The 19,166-nt window shown below is 46.9% G+C and overlaps 1 protein-coding gene and 1 long non-coding RNA gene across 3 annotated transcripts in view; one reads left to right on the forward strand and one right to left on the reverse strand.

The window, feature by feature from the left end:
• Positions 1-6,440: 6,440 nt before the first annotated feature.
• On the reverse strand, positions 6,441-17,516 carry LOC143674382 (uncharacterized). 2 transcript variants are annotated; one of them, XR_013171023.1, is made up of 5 exons: positions 17,469-17,516; positions 14,629-14,785; positions 12,371-12,420; positions 12,126-12,262; positions 6,441-7,127 (listed from the first exon to the last, which is right to left on the reverse strand). It is a non-coding gene; the product is annotated as an uncharacterized LOC143674382 (long non-coding RNA). The 2 variants fall into 2 exon arrangements; XR_013171025.1 differs by lacking the exons at positions 12,126-12,262; positions 12,371-12,420.
• A 52-nt stretch (positions 17,517-17,568) lies between these two features.
• The window catches only part of SLC2A1 (solute carrier family 2 member 1), a 28,727-nt gene continuing 27,129 nt past the window's right edge, over positions 17,569-19,166 (forward strand). The window contains exon 1 of the mRNA XM_077150002.1: positions 17,569-17,806. Coding sequence (XP_077006117.1) covers positions 17,789-17,806 — 18 coding nt within the window. The 5' untranslated portion in view covers positions 17,569-17,788. The remainder of the gene's footprint in view (positions 17,807-19,166) is intronic.

Consider the following 19,166-nt stretch of genomic DNA (forward strand, 5'->3'; position numbering starts at 1 on the left):
TCATTCCAAAACCTTCTGTATAGACTACTACTCTCAGGAATGCTTGGGGGGAGATTCCCCTTTTTAGGTGAAATCCAAGTAAGAGTGGGTTTCAGCACACTGCAGTCAGCATGGTTCAGGACTAAGGTGGCACGCTGGGGAGCCAGGATCCAGAAGGCAGAGATGATGGGGTCGGGTAGGGGAGTCCCCTGGGATTTAGCAGGCTTCTCTCTGACAAAGGAGGGCTTCCCTGTGTAGTGGAACAGGTAATGAGACAGCTAGGGAGAGACACTCTCACCAGAATCTACGTGACTGGTCCTCCTAGAGGTATATAGAGCACAACCTGAGCAATTGACTGAGACAGTCCTGGCCCTGAGGCTTTAGGGGGAATTTTACCTCCATCTGAAGAGATAAGAAGACCACTCCCTCCTCCCCTAGCTAGTACTCAGAGTCTCTGTTTTATTTAGATTCTATGCTTTAGATTCTAAGATACAGGGTTCCATGGTTCTACATTTTTCTGACTTGAACAATCTAAGGACATAAGGTTTTCTAATTCTAAGGCAACAGTAACAACCACAGCCTATGCTATTGCACTAACTACATGCCAGACACTTAGCATGTATTATCTAAAAAAAATCCTTGAATTCTATGAGATATACACTATTATTCTCTCAGTTGTGCAGGTGTGGAAACTAAAGCAAGATTAAGTCATCAGTCTGATATTATAGTACGTAGCAGAACTGAATTCCAAGTAACCTGACCATGGAGCCTCTTTCCCTATACTCTCTACTGATGACATTCCTATACCTGTCTTCCTTTCCTACTACGTAACACTGCACTAACCCTTTGCCTGTGATCTGCCCTTTCTCTAGCTCAGGCCCCAGGAGTCTGAAAACAGACTGGAGATCTTATATCTTGTGTTGGGATATTTTGTGTTGAGTCATGTTGAGTTGTGTTATACTGAATTGAGTTTTGTTATAATAGTTGTGTCTTGTGTTGAACTTGTGTTTCTGTCTCCATGGCACTATGAACTCTTCTAGGACAAGGACTGAATCTGATTCAACCTTGCAAATTCAGTGCTATAATCTAAAGACTGGCATATCATGGGTACTTCAATGAATGTTTATTGTACAAGTAACTAATGGGCTGTAAGGAATTAGCTCTGGTATTCATGTGCTCTCAGATCATCATCTTGAAATTACACCCCGATGGGGGCTGGTGAGGTGGGCACATTCCCAAAGGCACCTGAGTTGATAGAGCCAAATCAGAGTCCATCGTCATGAGGTGCTTGGGGCAAGGAGCAGGATGAACCCAAAGCAGACTTTGGATCTGGAGGTCAGGAATAGAGCTTAACTGAAATCCAGATGAAAAGTCTGGGGGGAGCCTCAACAGAAGGGGAGCCAGGCATGGGCAAGAAAATAGCTGCAGGTGTTCCCAAGAGTGTTGTACATCTTTACAGGTGGCCATTGAAAGGAGGTGGTCAGGAGCCAATTGTCCTTGGTTCTCTGTTCCTTTAGGACCAAGTCCCCATCTGACACCCTACCTGGCTCATGGGAACTCTTCTGCAAGACTAGACCTTGCCCTGATTCCCAAGTGTGGGCTGGAGTCCTCCTATGGACTTTCCAAATCTCCAGACAGACCCAGCTGGTTTTGCTGACCTTGAGCCTGCTCAAGCCAGTAGCCTAGAAGTTCCTACCTACTTTGGCCTGCCTTTGGTCCCAAGTCCTGAAAATGCCTAGCTGCCCTCAGTGGGGCCAGCTCTGCAACTGGTCTGCCCCGCTCCTGCCCCAACTCATATGAGAAGCCCACACCTGTTGAGTCACCATCCCTGTCCTAGCTTAGACCTTGACTTCCATCTGGATTATACTCCACCCTCCTCACTGACCATTCTGCCTTGCCTCTCCTTCTCTGGCCCATTTTCTTAAATCAGCTTCCACATGATAGTTCTAAAGTGCAAATATACAATGTCCCTTCCCTGGTTAAAGTCCTCACAATGGTTCCCCACTGTCTAGAACAGAAAGTTCTAGTTCCTTAGCCAAGCATTCAAGGCTCATCATGTCTGCTCCTGCTGACCTCTCCAGCCTCCCCTCTCTCTGCCCCCTTGAACCTTACCTGTACTCTAGCCACCGCTAACCATGTTTCATACCTCCATGCTTTTGCATTTGTTGTTCTCACAGCTGTGCATGCTTTCCTTGAATTCCTACCCATGCTTCAAGAATCTGCCTTCCTTTAGTTACTCCATGGTTTAACAGCACCATGTGCACATTTCTGTGGCAGCAATGATTACACTGTACTAGAGTTGTTTGATTATGTTTGTTTCCCCACCTGAATGGGGACTCTGTGTAAGAGTGTATTTTGCCTACAGCTCTATCCTCAGTGTCTAGCACATAGTACCCATGTATTGAATGGAAGAAAGAAGAAATAATGAATGGATGAACAGCAATGAGTGAGTAAAACACAGTGAGGAACAGGAGATCAGCAGCACCCACAGTGATGACAATGTGGGTGGTGTTGGAGTGGTCACAGGATATCCCAATGAAAAAAAAACAACATAACAGAAGCATGAAAAAACACAAGGAGACATCTCCTAGGGGCAGATGAGGAAGGTACCACAATAGTGTTCTAACTCTGTCTCTCTGCAGGAGTCCATCCTGTACCTGGGCTGTGCTCTGAAATCCCTGGAATCTCTGTCATTTCCTCATGTTTGTTATTTCTGCTACCCCTGTGAGGAAATGATCCCTGACCCTACCCTTGTGAAGAGTGGTGCAGGTCTTACCCAAGGCTATTGCCTTCTCTTTGTGCTGGGGGCAGGGAAAGAAGTGCTGCAGAGCTCACCCCCAGGACCTTCCTGGTAGGGGCACCCCAGGGAGGGTCTGGGAGTTGGGCAGGCAAGGTCAGAGGTAAGCCTGAGAAGACACTGGGACTGTGAGAGGGCTAAGACCAGGAAGCCACAGGGCTGGAGGCTGTACTATTAGGCCCTTCTGCTGCTGCTTGAGTCCTCGGGGTGGATTTCCTGTCCCAGCTTGCTTGTATTTAGCCACATTCCTGACACAAAGTGCTTCTGCTCAGCTGAGCTGAGGGAGCCAGGATTGACTAAAAACTTCATAAGGTGAGAAGAGTGTCTGGTTTGTTCACCACAGTACCTCCAGGACCTGTGTCTGGCATATGGTGGCAGATTCAAAAAATACTGGATGGATGGATGGATGGATGGATGGATGGATGGATGGATGGATGGGTGGATGGATGGATGGATAGATGGGTGGGTGGATTGGATGTGTCCTTGCTATGGTCAGAAAGCTATGGGCCAATAACATTTTCAGGAGCCCACCCTGGTGGTAAATGTGGTATTTGGAATGTAAGGCCCTCCTAGACAGGGGATGGGAGGCCGGGTGCCAGAATCAGGGTTCTCCTACACCCTGCCCTACTGGGGCCTTCACTTTCTCAATTTCCCTGCTCAAATCTTAAAGCTCTGGGGTTAGTATCTCAATGGGACCTATCTCTTAGAGAAAATTCCCCATTATGGTTCCTTAACCTGGGTGAGCTTCAGAATTTCCTGGGGACCTTTAGACAGTATAAATTTCTGGGCCCAACCTCACACCTACTGGCTCAAAATATTACTGGGTGGGACACTGAAATCAGTATTTTTTAAAAGTGCCTCAGGTGATTCTGCCATATAAGCAGTTATGGAACTTCCCACCTATTGAGCAAATTGAAAGTCCCAGGCAAGATATTCCAAGTCCTTTGCCATCTGGATCCAATGCTCCTGTGTAGCCTCATGCCCTGCCCCTCAATACAAAACACCCAGCCTCAGAAACTACTCCATGCTTCCCAGACACACCCAGGCTCCTACACCACCAGTCTTCACACAAGCTGATCTCTCTACCTTCACCCTTCTCTGACTCAGGAACTTCTATGTGTCCTTCAAGGCCCAGTGAAAACATTTCCCCCTGGAAGACTTCCACATCCTTCTTTCATGCAGCCAGGCAAAGTCTTTCTCTTTCTTGTGAGTCTTCCTGTACTTCACACTGCCCTATACCATGGCACCTATTACACTGCCTGCTAATTATTTAAGAATACCTGTGCCAGGGAGTTTGCAGAAGCTGCCTTGTTTAAGCCTCCTAAGAATTCTGTTTGAGGTAGGTGATGATGGTGATGATAGCAGAGACTTACTAGGTGAAAAAGCTTTTCTAAGCCTTTTACAAAGGCCAGACCCTTTGATCCTCACAATAGTCCTGTGAGGCAGGTACTATTATGATCTGATCCATTCTACAGGTGAGAAAACTGAGACATGGAAGTGTGACTTCACTTGCTCAGAATTTGGCCCCAGGCAGTGCTCTAGACACCACGCTCTTACCCACTGTGCCTCAGCCCTTTTACAGATGAGGAAACTGAGGCTCAGAGAGAGCAATCACCATTCTCACATAAAACAGTCATAATTTGAACCCAGGAGCCTCTGATCCCAGGGCTCCACACTCCCACCTAGCTCCTGTTGAAATCTTCTGTTGAGGAATTCCAGGGCCAAGCCCCCATTCTTGGCCTGTCCCAAGCCCTCTTCCTCTTTCCCTACAATCCCCTAGAGACCCACCACCTCCTCTTCCAGGCCTGGCCTCCCCTCTGATATCACTCCCTGTCCTGCCCCACCCTGAGTTCCCTGGAAGGAACGCCTGTCTCCGCTGAAGTCACAGCTCTGCCTGGCAGGCACGGGTCCAACAAACTTTTAGCAGCCACTTCCCCATTGAGCGTTCTGGATTGAGCAGGCAAAGGCTGTGGAAGGGTCACTGATTCACTCCTTCCTTCCTTGGACCTCCATTTCTCCAAATATTGATGGATAATGGCCTGCCCTGGCTATCTTCCAGGACTATGAGGAGGCTCTGTTAAGATAAGGGGCAAAAAGGCTTTGTATATGCAACTCGTGAAGCCTTGAGCGTCTCATTCCAGGAGCTCAGTTCTATTGCCCTGGCAGGTTACTAACTTTTCTGTACCCCAGTGACACCATCTAAAGAAGAAGAATCAAAATAGCCATAGTTCCTTCTGCATAGAACCCTGTGAGAATTAACTGCAGTAAGGAACTAGTGTCATACAAAGGGCACCTAACATAGAGTAATACCTCCATAAAATAAGTGAAGGCCCTGCCTCACCTTCCTCTCTGGAGAGAGCAGGCTAAAAGTAGAATTGTGGCCATGAAATCAAGCACCGTTTTGGAGGACTCCAGTGGGAAACCTGGCTCTCGAAAGTGGGTCCCCAGCTTAACCACTCCACCCAAGAGAATGGCTCTAATGGTTCAGCAGGTAACAGAAGGTTTTCAAAACTGCCTTGCCATCGAAGATGTTCTTTAGCTCACAGAAGTAGAAGAGTTTGTTAACATCTTCTTTTCTCATCCAAACCTTTTCAAAGTCTGCAGAGGAGTTTGTGTGAGCTTTGAATCCAGGCAGACCTGAGCTCATTTCCAACTCTGCTTGCCGGGTGATCTTGGGCAAACTTTTTCTTTTCTCTGGGCCCCATTCTTACTCATCCATACAGTGGGTGGGATACCCCCAACTCTGTGAGTTTCAGTGAGGAGTACAACTACCAGGCATAGAGGCAGTAACCAATAATCCTTAAAGTTCTATTATCGCCATTTTCCACATGAGGAAACCGAGGCTCAGAAAAGTTTCATCACTTGCTCTAGGTCTACAGCTAATAAAAAGGAGGCTGGCTTCCACACTGGAAGGCAACCCTGAATTCCTGGGTTCTTGAGGCCAAGAGTAAATAGTTCTAGTTGCTGGAAGCCAAGGGCCTTATAAGCCTCTCCTCACATTAGTCATGCCTGGCCAGGCCTTAGCACCAGGCCCTCCGGAGTGGGTCAGAGGGGACTGGGCCCAAGTGCAGGTGAGCATGGCAGGTGTGGCAGGTGAGGTCGTGTGCCCTGTGCCCACCGGAAGGCCTGCAGACACAGGACAGGAAAGCAGTGGGCTTGTCCTGACCCAGGCACAGCAAAGAGACAGTGATCTAATCCCTGCAGCCGGGCGCATGGCTGGCAGTGGCCCAGCTCTGATTTTACAGCCTGAGTCAGTGGGGTAGAAAGACACTGTGCATGGCACTGCCACACCCCTGCTGATTTGTTAGGGCTACCTCCCCAAAAAAAGACAAGAACTTTTTTTTCTTAAGAATCTGGCTCTGGGCAGCTTATTTTAAATCCTTTCTCTTTTGAAGGCAATGATGAGATATCAAACCACAAAGATGAAAAATACAGAGCATACACAGAGATTTTGAGAAGGGGCACGTTCCTTTAGTAGCTGGTAGAATTGTAAGGTATACGAACTTGCATGAATTTTTTTTAAAGGCAATTTGTCAAAGCCTTAAAAACACACCTGGCCTTTAGCCCCATAATTCCTCTTCCGCAAGGGCATCAAGCTGTTGGTACAAAGTTGTCTCCACAGAGTTCTTTATAACCACCCTAAATCGTAAGCTACCTAAATTTCATCAATAGGGATTGGTTAAATAAATAATAAGACTTGCAGTTAGCTATTAAAAGTCATGTTGATAGTACAATTATAAAAATGTTCTGTCATGAGTTGTGACAAATGTACCATAATAAAACAAGGTGTAAATAATAGGGTGGTATATGGGAACTCTGCATTTAATGTATGAGTTTTCTGTAAATCTATAGAAATTTTTTTAAAAATCACGTTCACTCTCTTAATGGGTACAGAGTCCCTGTTTGAAGGGAAAAGATGAGAAAAGGTTTGATAATGGATGGTAGTGATGGTAGCACAATATTGTAAATGTAATTAATGTCACTGAATCATACACATGAGAGTGGTTAAAGTAGAATATTTTGTGCTATATATATGTTACCACAATTAAAAAAAATTTTAAATCATGTTGAGAAGAGTATTTCAGAGAAACTGTCCATTATAGATTAAGAGACAAAGGAAGTTATATCTTGAATGATTCCATGAATGCAAGCAGGCTTGATAAGCTTTTGCACACTGGGATCTGTCCTCTTGGAATGCTCCCTCGTGGAAGTCATCCGTTATGCTGTAAGGAAGTCCAGGCTCTCCTGCCGAGACAGAGGCCACGTGGAAGGACCCCTGGAGGATGTGACACCATATGGAGAGAATGGTCCCAGCCAAGCTTCTAGATGAGTGCAGCTGCATAAGCAACCCCTGTCAACACATGGACCAGAGTTGCCCAGTGAAACACAGAACTATGTGACAATAACAAATTGTTGCTGTTTATCAAGACTAAGTTTTGGGGTGGTTTATTCTATAGCAGTAAGTAACTGAAACATCCTGTTGTTTTCATTTCCTGGCTCCTCAGAATGCATATAGACCATTAGAGTGGTAGGACTAGTGTATGAATATCCAGCCTGTGGGCAGAGACTTGTTTATTGAGCATCTACCACTCACCAGTCATTACACAGCTTTCACAAATACCACCACATATGAAGGGCTTAATATTTATTGAGTCAGGGAATAAATGTCTTAGTTACATACTGGAGCCCTGTGAGGCAAGAGTTATTAAGTTGTCTATTAACAAGAATTAAGTACTCAATTGATGTCCAAAATCAGAAAAATGCAGATATTCCAAAAGAAAAAAATAAAACTCATCCCCTAATTCCACAATCTGTGGATAATTTCAATTAACATTTAGCATAGGTATAGAAATCCAAATATATTTCATATGCATACTTACTTTTAAAAATCTGCCAAATATGCTGTTTTGCATTAATAATCTGTTTTATTTCCCATTCAAAAATATCTTGATTTTTTCTCCATGTCAATGAATGTACATCTCTATCTAAAAACATTTTGAATGGACGTCCCATGCTTGACCATGTGGCTACATCAGGAATCACACGCCTTCCTCTGCCCCATCCCCACATAGACAGGAGCCCTGCCTGACTTGTTTGTGTTCTATAAGTCCAGGTTCTGACCATAGCCAATTGGACCCAGGACAGACATCTCACCCAAATTGGACCTATCAACTTCTCACATCTAGAAACTTAGCACTGGGGACCAGGAGACCATGGAATCAGCCTCTGAGGGTTGTTGAAATGGTCTCATGTAAATTCTGGCACTCTGTGGCCATCATATCCTGCCATGTGCAGCAGAAAGGCATATCTATTGGGACAAAGAGAGAAGGAGAAAGCAGAGATGAGGGATGGAGAGCATCTGGTGGCAGTCTACTGACTACCACCTGACTCTAGATATTTCTCAACACCTGACTACATACCTGGCCCTGGTTTGTGAGACATCTTTGTGTCATTTAATAAATTCTCCTTTTGGGGCACAAGTTGGCTTACATGTGTTTCTGATACTTGCAACCCTGAAATACTAACCATCGTTATTCTAAGGAAATAAGGAAGCCAAGACTCTCAGCCACAAGACCAAGCCTCTGGGAACCAGAAAAAAAGCAGACAACCCAAGACAGAAAAAGATAGTCTGAGCACCTTCTATAAGCAGTAGCTGTGCCAGCCATTTTGCAATACTGTGTATATAGGCTGGACTATAAGCTCCTTAGGGTCAGGGCTCCTGAGCCAAGCAGTCAAGGCCCTCCCCTCATGACCAGCATCAAAATTCCAGGCTCAGCTGCAGACATCTGTTGTGTCCCATATAGGTCACTGGGCTGGGGCACAAATGAGTAAAGACACATAAAGTTCACCATGCAAATATGAACAGGTCATTTCTACCGCTCTAGGCCTTAGTCTCCTCATCTGTAAAGGGGTTCAGATGTTGAATTCTAACACTTTTCCGGCTCTCATACCCTATAAATCTAAGCCAGGGTCTCAGTCCTCCAGGAAAAAGGTAAAGAAGTCCTGAAGTGGCATCAGACTTTCCACAGGATCTTCTGTGATCTTCCCAACAGTCCCCCAAAGCAGGGCTCATGATTCCAATTTAGGGACATGGAAATGGGAATGGCAGGGAGTTTAAGCATCCTGCCTGAACAGCTGCTGAATGGAAGAACTGGAGCTAAAATCCAAGTCTGAGCCAGCTGTTCCACTAGGTGAAGGATTAAGTAAGACTTGACCTTTATTGTCTTTGTTTTAAAGATGAGGAAACTGAGGCTAACAGGATAAAGGTAGTCAATATAAATTGGAATTTCTGTGTGGTCTGGGACAGAAAGACTGGGTTCAGTCCTCAGTTCTTCCACTTGCTTACTTGCTTGACTATAGGGAAATTATTTTGAAACTGTTGCCTCAGTTTCCTTCTTCATGAAATGGGGATAATAATGGTTCATCTAGTATTTGTTATGAGAATTAAATGAGATAATTACATACTAATCACTTAGCCCAGTACCTGGCACATGAGTTATTATTATAAGGCTTCTTGAGCCAGGGCTAGAGGGCTGAAACGCTAGAATAATCTTGAAGGTCACCTATTGCAACCTCTTCATAAGGAAATTGAGACTAACGTCCAGAGAGGGACAGTGCCTTTCTGAAGTCACCCAGCAAACCTGTGACAGAGCCCAGAGTTTAATCAAACCTCTCATCTCTGGGCAATCCTCTACCCCAGACAGCCCACAATACTTTCCCTTTCTTAAGGGCTAAACTGCCATGGACTTGGGGCATTAATTTCAAACCTCAATGAGGAAGGGAGAGATCTCTAGACTCGCCACTGGTTTGCACTCTCCCTTTTCTAAGGCATGAGTCAGCTCCGGTATAATGGAGTGAGTCAGCCAGCTCCGTGATGAATGCACATGTGACAGCCAGGTGGCCTCTAGGTGGGGGCACGATGGGGGAAGCAGGCACAAGAGGACACCAGCTGGGTCATGGTGGCTCGTTTAGGGAGTGTGCTATGTGTTTTCTTTTGGAGCCAAGTCTTTGCTCCTGGTATCTAGAAGTCACGAAGCCCAAATTTAGCACCTTCAATTTACTACCAAATTCCTCCTTCAACATGGCCTCAAGCAAGCAGATTAACCTCTCTGTGCCTCCTTTTCTCAACTAACCAGTAGACATGTGAATAATGCTGGTCTTGCTTTCAGCATAAGGTGTGGATACGATGCAAGAAATGACATGTGGGAAGGTGTTTCACAGTTAAAATTTTGCATAGACATGAAGGGCATTGTTATTTCATGTCTCTGAAGAAATATACGATTCTAAGAACAAAACAGAGCCAAGCCAGGCTGTTTTGTTCTTCCCGTCGGCATCCAGGCATCTCAAGGTCTGAGCTCCTCCGGTCTCCTTGGTCTTCCCCCACGCCTCAGGGTGCCAGGTGAATAATTCCTCAGACCCCACATTTATAAAAGGTCTGCTGTGTGCTAGGCCCAGGACCAAGCACCAAATCTTCCCAAGAGCCCCACGACCTCAAGATCATTCTGAGCCCATGAAAACTGAGGCTCACAGGGAGGAAGCAACTCACCAAGGGTAGCACTGCCAGTGAAGATGGAGCTGGGACTTAAAGTCAGGCTTCTCGACTATCCCAGCCCTCTGTCCTTTCTGGGAGCTTGAGGAAGAAAGCTCTAGCAGCTGGATCAGGTACCCACCTTCCAACCCTAGAGACTCCCCAAAATCAATACATGTGAAATTGAGAGAAGCAGATCACTGGAACCCTGATGTAAATCAGGCTTGAAGGATGTAAAAAAAAAAAAAAAAAAAACTGGACATAATAGTTTCACGTCTTTACTGTACATCAGCCACCCAACAGTTATTTTCTCAAAAGTTAAAATCTTTGAAGTGAGTACTGATATTATTCCCATTTTACAGTTGGGGAAATTGAGGCTCAGAAAGTTTAGGTAAGATGCCCAAAGACGTACAGTTAGCAGATCTGACTCCAAAACCTGTGCTCACCTCCCCATTCATTATTCATTCATTTATTCATCCATTTATTAAGTGTTTATAGCCTATTTCCTATCTGACTAATTCACTGGACAGAGGGAAGACAGAAATGCTGCACCCTGCCTTCGTTATCTATACTGACAGAGATAAGACTCAAGCAATTATATTCTAAGTGACAAGCGCAGGGTAGGTTTTGATTTTTTTTATCCGGAAACTAGAACTTGTACCTACTAGCTGTGTGGCCTTAGGAAAATTACTTCACTTTCCTGAGCCTTGCTTCTCTAGAGAACAGTGAGAAAATGTCCACCTCCTACCGTTCCTTGGGGATTGAATTCGTTTAAATACTGTCTTCATTCATTCAATAAATACATACCAAGCTCCAATGTGTGCCAGCTACTCTTCTTGCTGGAGACTCTGGAGGAATTAGCCAGGAGACAGTCCCTTGCAACCATGGAAATATTTTTTTTTAAATAAAAAAAAGTTCGTTTGTTTTTAATTGAAGCATAAAATGCATACAGAAAGTGCAGAAATCCTAAGTGTACACAGCTGGATGAATTTCCCAAACTGAACACACCCGTGTAACCAGCAGCCTGATTAAGAAACAGAACATTACCAGGAGGGAAAGGACTAAAGTATGTCTAAAGTGAAATATAAGGGGGGGGGGGGCACCAAAAATCTCAGTAATTATGATAAATAATACTTCAATGAACTATTTTTTTAATAAAGATTAATACAAATGTTTGTTGAAAGAAATATCAAAAATGTAAATAAAGACAGGATTGGTAACAGTGCCGTGTTCAGCCATATTAAAGCTCAGGGCAGAAGGGAAAGTCAGTCATGTCAATCCTGCCTCACTTGACTCCACTAGTCCTGACCCTAATTGCCACTCTCCTCTCAAAGGCACTACTCTCCTCGCCAGGGTAACCACCATCCAGACTCCTAACCCTAAAGTTAGGTTGTTCCTGCTTTTGAACTTTATATCCACTATATTACACTTCTGCTTATGACTTCTTTTGTTCAACATTTTGTGTGTGAAATTCAGCCATATTGCTGTGTGTGCTACAGAAAAGTGTTTAAACAACGGAGTGATGTGGTCAGCCGTGCATTCTAGAGACCAGAATGGTGGCAGGTGGGAGGATGAATGAGCAGTGGTTCTAGCCTGGGAGGTGGGGAAAGAGAGGAAGGGATGGAGTCCAACAATATTTTGGAAGGCAGAGAATGAAGAATTGGTTGGATACTGAGAATGAAGGAGACAGAGGAGTCAAGGAAGATGCCAAATCAATGACTTGGGCAAATTGAGAAGATGGAGGAGCCATCTCTTGGATGGGGACCCAGGAGGGATGGGGGAAGACGATGAATTTGGTTTTAAATATAATGAGTTGAGTACCTGTGAGACATCCAGAGGGACTGTCCTGGTGGCAGCTGGACCCAGGAGATAATGGAGGAGAGATATGTTCTTTCAACATGCCCCAGCATCAGCAAGCAGGTGGTGGCACAGATAAGAGAAGATGCACTTGCACAGGGCTGGGGAGGGTCACACGAATAGATAAAGGAGTCAAACCGCAAAGCTCTCTGGGAGGAGGTGGTTGGAGCAGGTGTGCAAATCAGAATGGAAATATTAAACACACAAACCTTTTCCAACTGGTCCATCGAGCCTTCCTGGAGTTCAGCACCATGTTTACCTGCCAACCCAGGAGGAGCTGAGTTGCAAAACATACTGCGGATTAGGGGCTCTCCCATCCCAGTCCCTTCCTGCTCCCCTTGCATCAGCTACTGCTGACTCAGCAAAGTTTTTTCTTCTGGCCACAAGGGATATTTGCCTTTAAAGGCAAAAGAGCTTCCTCCTGGGCCCGCCTTTTTACTCCAGACTCCAGAGCTGCTAAGGCCCGCCCAGCACAGCCTCCACCACCACCCCTAGGGCCCCTGTGCGTGCTCTCAGGCACACACCGGGCGCCAGCATCTGCCTGTCCACTTGGCACCGCCCAGCCGGCCCCAGAGAGTTCTTTTCCTGTAGACTGAAAAGAGCTGGAGCTGCTTGGACTCAGGAAAGTTCAACCCTTTAAGGGTTACATGCAGCCTCCAGGGAACAAAGCTGCAGTGTGAGGACAGCTGGGGGTGGGGGGCAGCAGTAGGGGTGGGGGGAACTAGCCTCGCCTGGCTGAACATGGGACTCCCAAGCCCTCCTCACACCCTCTTTAGAGTTCATAAATAGACTTGTGGGGAGGCTGAGATCTCCTGCTCAAAAACCCTCCATGGGTCCCCACTACCTACTGAATAAAATCCTAACCCTTATATTTGGCATTTGGGAGCTTATGTGATCCTCCTTCTTCAGCCTCTTCTCTCAAATCCCCCGTTTTCTCCTCCTCCCCCTCTCAATCCTCAAACCTCTGGGCTCTCTCGCCTCCCCTCCAAGGATCTGCTCTCTCCCCCCTGCATCCAAACATTCCCACTCTGATGCCACTTCTTCGGGTCTTCTCTGGTGCTTCCTCCCAGATGTGAGTTACCTTCTGTTTTCCAGGACTCGCCACTCAAATAATAAACCAGCCAATTTGAGAATCTAATCTCTAATCCAGTGTCAATAGGTTCTGATGAACAGCAGCCTCCAGGGCTCATAAAACGTTTACAGAAAGGGTGGAACATTTAACAGTGCAATTTCAAGCAGCTAATGGGGGTCTGGTTTGGGGCAGGAATGTTGGGGTAGGGTGAAAGGAAATCTGTTTTTCTGGCACTCTGCTTTGTTCTCAAGCAGCACCCGACCATGGGATAGGTATCTGATTAAATTTTTGCCATCGAGAAATCTTACAGCTTATTTAATAAACTTTTTTTTTAACTGCCAGCATTTAATGAATGCTTATTACTATGCCAAACACTGTAATAGGTGCTTTATATGGATAATACATTTAACCTTTACAACAACCTTATCAGCACTAAATAAATTAATGTATGTGACCATTATATTACAGATTTACTATGTTATGAATAAAAAAGAACTGCAGCACATAAAATAAACATTCAATATTCACAAATAGTAATAGCAGTTACAACCTAGGCAGTTTGGCTTCAAAATTTGCTCTTTTCACTCCTATACCATGCTGAAGCAAGATTGCAGACGTAATATAGAACGAGTTAAACTGAACAAGATAGATTAATCAAATAGCCATGAAATCGCTGCTTGAGGTACATTCTGCCTTCACAGCAAACTAAGGTAATTTGTAAACACAGAAAAATATATAGTCTTTCCACTCATTTCTCAAAAATTTCAAAAAACAACACAAATAAATTAATGCTTAACTATAAAATAGCAATTAAACATCTAAAAGGGGATTTAAATTTTCCTGACTGTGAAAATGCAAATAAGTTTCCGAGCAGCAAAAAAATGATTACTATTATTAGTAGCTATTGAAAAGAGGATGCTGCCAAAAAGTAATTGCGAAAACTTGGATTTTTTTCAGATCTTTGTATTTGTAACATTTTCCCTCAATGGCAAAAGAGCAGGTACTTTTAAATAGAAAGACATAAGCACACAACTTGGTTCTACCACTTAGTCACTTGTTGCTTTTAGATAAGTCATTCAGGCTCTGAGCTTCATAGCACTTTCTATAAAATGGGCATAAAAACAATGGCCTTCAGGTTGTTTTGAAACTTAGACAAGATAATGTCCAAGTAGAGTATCTGGAATTCATTCACTATTTTGCTTTATAAACTCCATAACAGTGATACTATCTGAAGTTTTCTTTGTTTACCTGCCCAATATCTGTCTCTCTATCTGGAAAACAACTTCAGAGAGGACAGTGACTTTTCTATGACTGAGAATAGTGCCTGGGGCATAGAGCTCGCTCAGGACATATTTGTAGAACGGGTGAGGATATGGTAACTCTTTAAAAAGTTACCTTCCATGTTGTTATATGTGTAGGTTCAATGTTGAGTAGCTTGTGCTTTATAGGTTTACCGTGATTCTTTGAGATGGCAAGAGTTTGAGGGTAAAATATTCAAATGGAATTGATGGCTGTATCCTCATCATGCCAGGCTCAGAAGGATGTAGATAAACTGAAAGAAAACACACACATTGCTTAAATGTAAATTCATGCTAAAACAAGAAAGAAAAAACAAAACAAAATGGGGAGAATGTAAAGAAAAAATGAAAGAAACTACAGTTCATTTTAAAGGACGAATCATTACATATTAGTAAACATTAATTTTCTCTTCCTTTTTTATTTGAATAAACTTTCATAAACATTTGTTATTTCTCAGGCCAACCCCGGAAGGGATTGTTATGCCCATTTTATAGATGTGAGTCTTGAGGCTCAGACAGAAGAGATCTGCACAAGAATGTTTGGCAAGAAAATAGCAGAACCAGGACAGAGGAGTCCAAATTTAGGGCTCCACCACACACCAGTCTCTGACTGTGGTACAGAGATTCCTTTCTCCCTCCAGCAATCATACTCTCTCTGCTGCCTTTGCATTCCTTGGCGAGGAATGTCCTTCCCTCTGATCCACCTATGCAGCTTTCCAGCCCTGCTGGGCATGACCTCCTTCCTCTCTGAAGCTCTTTCTATTCCCTTTCCTTCCTCCGTGGTAATCATTCTGCTCCTGTACACAATTCTTATCCCTGCACATTCGACTTGGTATTGTTGACATCTCCCCTCTTGCTTCCCCTCCAGTCTGGGGTCTCTATGAGGCCAACAGGCTTGCAATTCCTCTGTCCCTGGGGAAGTGGCCAGCACAGGGCCAGCCTGAAGAAGGAAAAGGCACCTTCTTGGTGAGTGTGACCATGGTCTGGGTGAGGCCCCGCAGCTGAAAGGGAGTCCACAGTAGACCGGATGTTCTTCCTGGAAATAGGAAGTGATCAAGAAACTTTGAGCAGGGAAGTGGCAAAGCCGAAAAGGTATTTAGGGAAGGACTGGAAGTATTGGCAGGAAGGACTGGAATGGAAAGGAAACTGGCTGCTCATCATTCATTCCTGCACTTGTTCATCCATGAGCCTCAGCAAAAGAAGTTGTCCTCAAGGAGTTCACAGTCTAGGGGAAGACAGACAAACCAAGGTCAAGCAGCACACTTTACAAAAAGGTAAAGGAGAGAAAGGTTCCCACTTGGGTGAATCCGAGACACTCTCCAGAGGAGAAACCATTTCAGAGGTCCTTTGCATGATCAGAGCATTTGGGCATGTCAAGGTGGAAGGAGGGCTTCCCAGGCAGAGGAAACAACCTGAGCAAAAGGTATAGATGTACCCAATGACTGATCGGAGGGTACAGCCCAAGATGAGGATGAGCTTATAAACTGGTGCCCAGAAGAAGGCTATCAGTGGCAAGGCTTGAACCTTGCTCCCTACATGACAATGTCAGAGGTCTGAGCAAGAGAGTGGGTCCAGGACTGGAGGATGTGAGACCACAGGAGCCTGGAGGCCCTGCAGACAGCAGGGAGGGAAGGAGGCTGAGGCAGTAGAGAAGGTGGAATCAGCAGGAGTTGGTGGCCCCTGGTACCTGGGTGAGGAGAGAGAGCAAAGCTGCGTGTGGTCCCAAACTTTCAGACTGAGCAGCTGGGTGGCCACAGAAATAGGAGCCATGGGCAACAGAAGGCAAGACGCATGTGAAAGGACCTGCATTCCCTTCTAGGGCTCCTTGTCCAGCCAGCACTGCCCACACAACCCAGAGTCTTCCAGGGGTCACCTAGTCAACTCAGCCTCCTTGTCTCCTCCAGAAAGTAACCCTATCCTGGTCCCTTCCACGGGGAAAGGGACCCTCAGCCTAACTTCAGGACTTCGGCCGAGCTGTTGGACTGGGGTTCCTCCCCTTCATTTTGTTTCAAGTAAGGTACTGATCTAGAAGTGGAAGCAAAGTGAAATCAGATGATAATCACCACTTAATGAGATATTCCTATATGCCCAGTCCCCAAGTACTTTATGTGCATATCTCCAAATTGTAACTCTTACAATAGCACATGAGGTTTGGTCCCATTATTAAAAACTCCATTTTACTCAAAAGAAAACTGAGGCTCAGAGATGCAGGAATTTGTCCAGGACTACAATGGGGCTAGTGGAGCCGCCTGTATTACTAATTATTCGATTAACCTGCCTCCATAGATTCCTGATAGATTGCTGTCAGGAAAGCAAGGCTTCACAGAGGAGATGACAAAACCCAGGGAGGAGGTGGATATGGATTTTCAGGCAGAGGGGCCAGCATGTGCGTGGGCAAGGTTTGGCTTGCATACACGAATGTAGGGGGTGGAGTGGGGGCTGAGGGGGGAGTGAAGTGGGGAGGGCGAGGTGGGAGCTAGGGGAGTGGAGAAAGAACTCAGTCACTGACAGAGACCTCCTGCAGTTTCTCTAACAAACACTTAAATACCACTTACCACATGACAGACACTGTTCTAAACACTTCACAAATATTAACTCAATCCTCATAACAAACCTATGAGGTGGTTCTATTATTCTTCCTAGTTTCCCGAAGTTATCCCGCGGCGTAGTCAGGCTCCAGAATTCTCCTCGCCCTTAAGCGCTACCCTTCTGTTGTCTTTCCCAGCCGGCCTTACAGCCGGGTACCAGCACCACCATTTTGCCAGAGGAGGCCGCTGAGACTCAGAGAGGTACGCACATTTGCCCAGGGTCACACAGCCAGCACCCTCCCCCGACCCAGCAGCGCCCAGAGCGCGGGAGCAAGGGCGCAAACTGTACCCCCTCAAACCCCCTTCTCCGTCCCTCGCCCCTTCCCGTCGAGCCCCGCCCCGGACGTACCCGGTCCGAGGCCCAGCCTCTCAGGCTCTGCCCACACACCCCCGACACACCCCCCTGCTGCGCCAGCCAATAGCAGGCTGCGGGCTCACGGGGTCCTATAAACGCCTCCATCCGCGCGCTCGCCGGCAAGTGGCACAGTCGAGCGTGTGGCGCGCGGGTCGCGTGTTCCCCGAGGGAGAGCGTCAGGGAGCGGGAGGACAAGTGGCGGGAGTCGGATCCCGAGACTGAATCTGAATCTCGGGGCCGGAACAGGAGCCAGAGCCGGAACAGGAGCCTTTGTGCGCACCCGGCGCTGTCAAAGACACCAGCGCAGCGCGGCCATGGAGCCCAGCGGCAAGGTGAGAAGCGCGGCCCCGCGCGCCTGCGGGCCTTCCTGGCCCGGAACAAAGGCGCGAACCCCTGCTGACCCTCCGCCTGCCCAGAGGCCCAGCCGCGCTGTGCGCCCGAGGCGGGCGGCGCGCCTCTCTGAGCCTAGGTCCGCGTGGGTTCTGAGCGCTTCGCGCAGCCGGAGCGGGGGTCGGAGGTGGGGCTAGGCTCGGGATCCAGTGGACCGGGGGACGCCGCGTGTGTTATTGGCTCCCGCATGGGGTACCCGACTTCCTTCCGGAGCGCCGCGCCGGTGGCGCGGCCGCGATGGGGCCGAGGACCCTGGGCCCTGGCGCTGCACGTCGCGCACGACTTCCCCGGCGGCGGTAAGGCGCGGGCTCCTCCCGGTGCGGGGGAGGGGGCCGAGCGCGACGCCCATTGGCCGAGCGGGCCGAGCCCCCGGCCCTGAAGCCAGGAGAAGGCGGGACCTGCCCCCACTCCTTGAGGACTTGGAATCGCTGTTCCCGGTGCCCGAGTGCCACTTTATGTCAATGGCCCTGTGTAAGGCGTTTTACGCGGCCTCTTACGGTCCTTGCGGAGCCTTCCGAGGTTCGGAGGAGAGAGGATACTTCCTTAAGACCTGGCTACGAACTCAGGGGCTTCTAACTCCGGAGCTGAGATGTTAAGTTGTTATCCAAGGCCCTTCTTTCCAAAGCAGTTCAGACACCAAATCTTTTTGCCAAGTCCCGGGGGAATGTGCTCCCAAGAGGCACGTTTCTCTGCGGGGCGGGGCTTCTGAGGCCCGGGCGATGGGACCGGGGTGGGGTGGGGTGGGGTGGGGGGACCAGGGGTTGGGAAGGGGTCCCAGGCTGGAGTTTGTGCGGGCGGAGCCCACACCAGGGAAAAGAAGAACTCTGAATTCTCTAAATGGCTAAGAACTTTCTCTGGGGCAAACAACTGCCTTGAATAGGATCTCTGTTATCCTTTGTAAAACGGGGTGCAATCTCTCCCTGCCGAGAATTGTGCCTTCTTCCCGGGCGGTTTGTTTTCCACAAATATTTATTGAGCCTTTCCAGTGTTCAAGTCATTGTTTCTTTTCCTCCCTCCCTATTTTCTCCTTTGTAAAAATTTTCAAGTCACTTTTTTTTTTTTTTTATCATTATCTACTTGGCTTCTCCCCTCTCCTAGTCAGGGAAGGCACAGGATGCCTGTTCTTTACACGGGACTCTGCACTGTCCATCCTGTGGGCTGGGGAGGTGTCCTGTGGGGTTGGGCATGGCGTCTGTGGCCATGAAGCCAGGCTTTTCCGCAGCAGGAAAAGGTTTCTTCCTGCCTGTTGAATCCAGACTACTTGTATCACCAAGCCCTGGCCCTCGGGCTTGTAGTGAGACC

Source organism: Tamandua tetradactyla, chromosome 2 (genome assembly GCF_023851605.1).
Source record: "Tamandua tetradactyla isolate mTamTet1 chromosome 2, mTamTet1.pri, whole genome shotgun sequence".
In the NCBI taxonomy this organism is placed as follows: domain Eukaryota; kingdom Metazoa; phylum Chordata; class Mammalia; order Pilosa; family Myrmecophagidae; genus Tamandua; species Tamandua tetradactyla.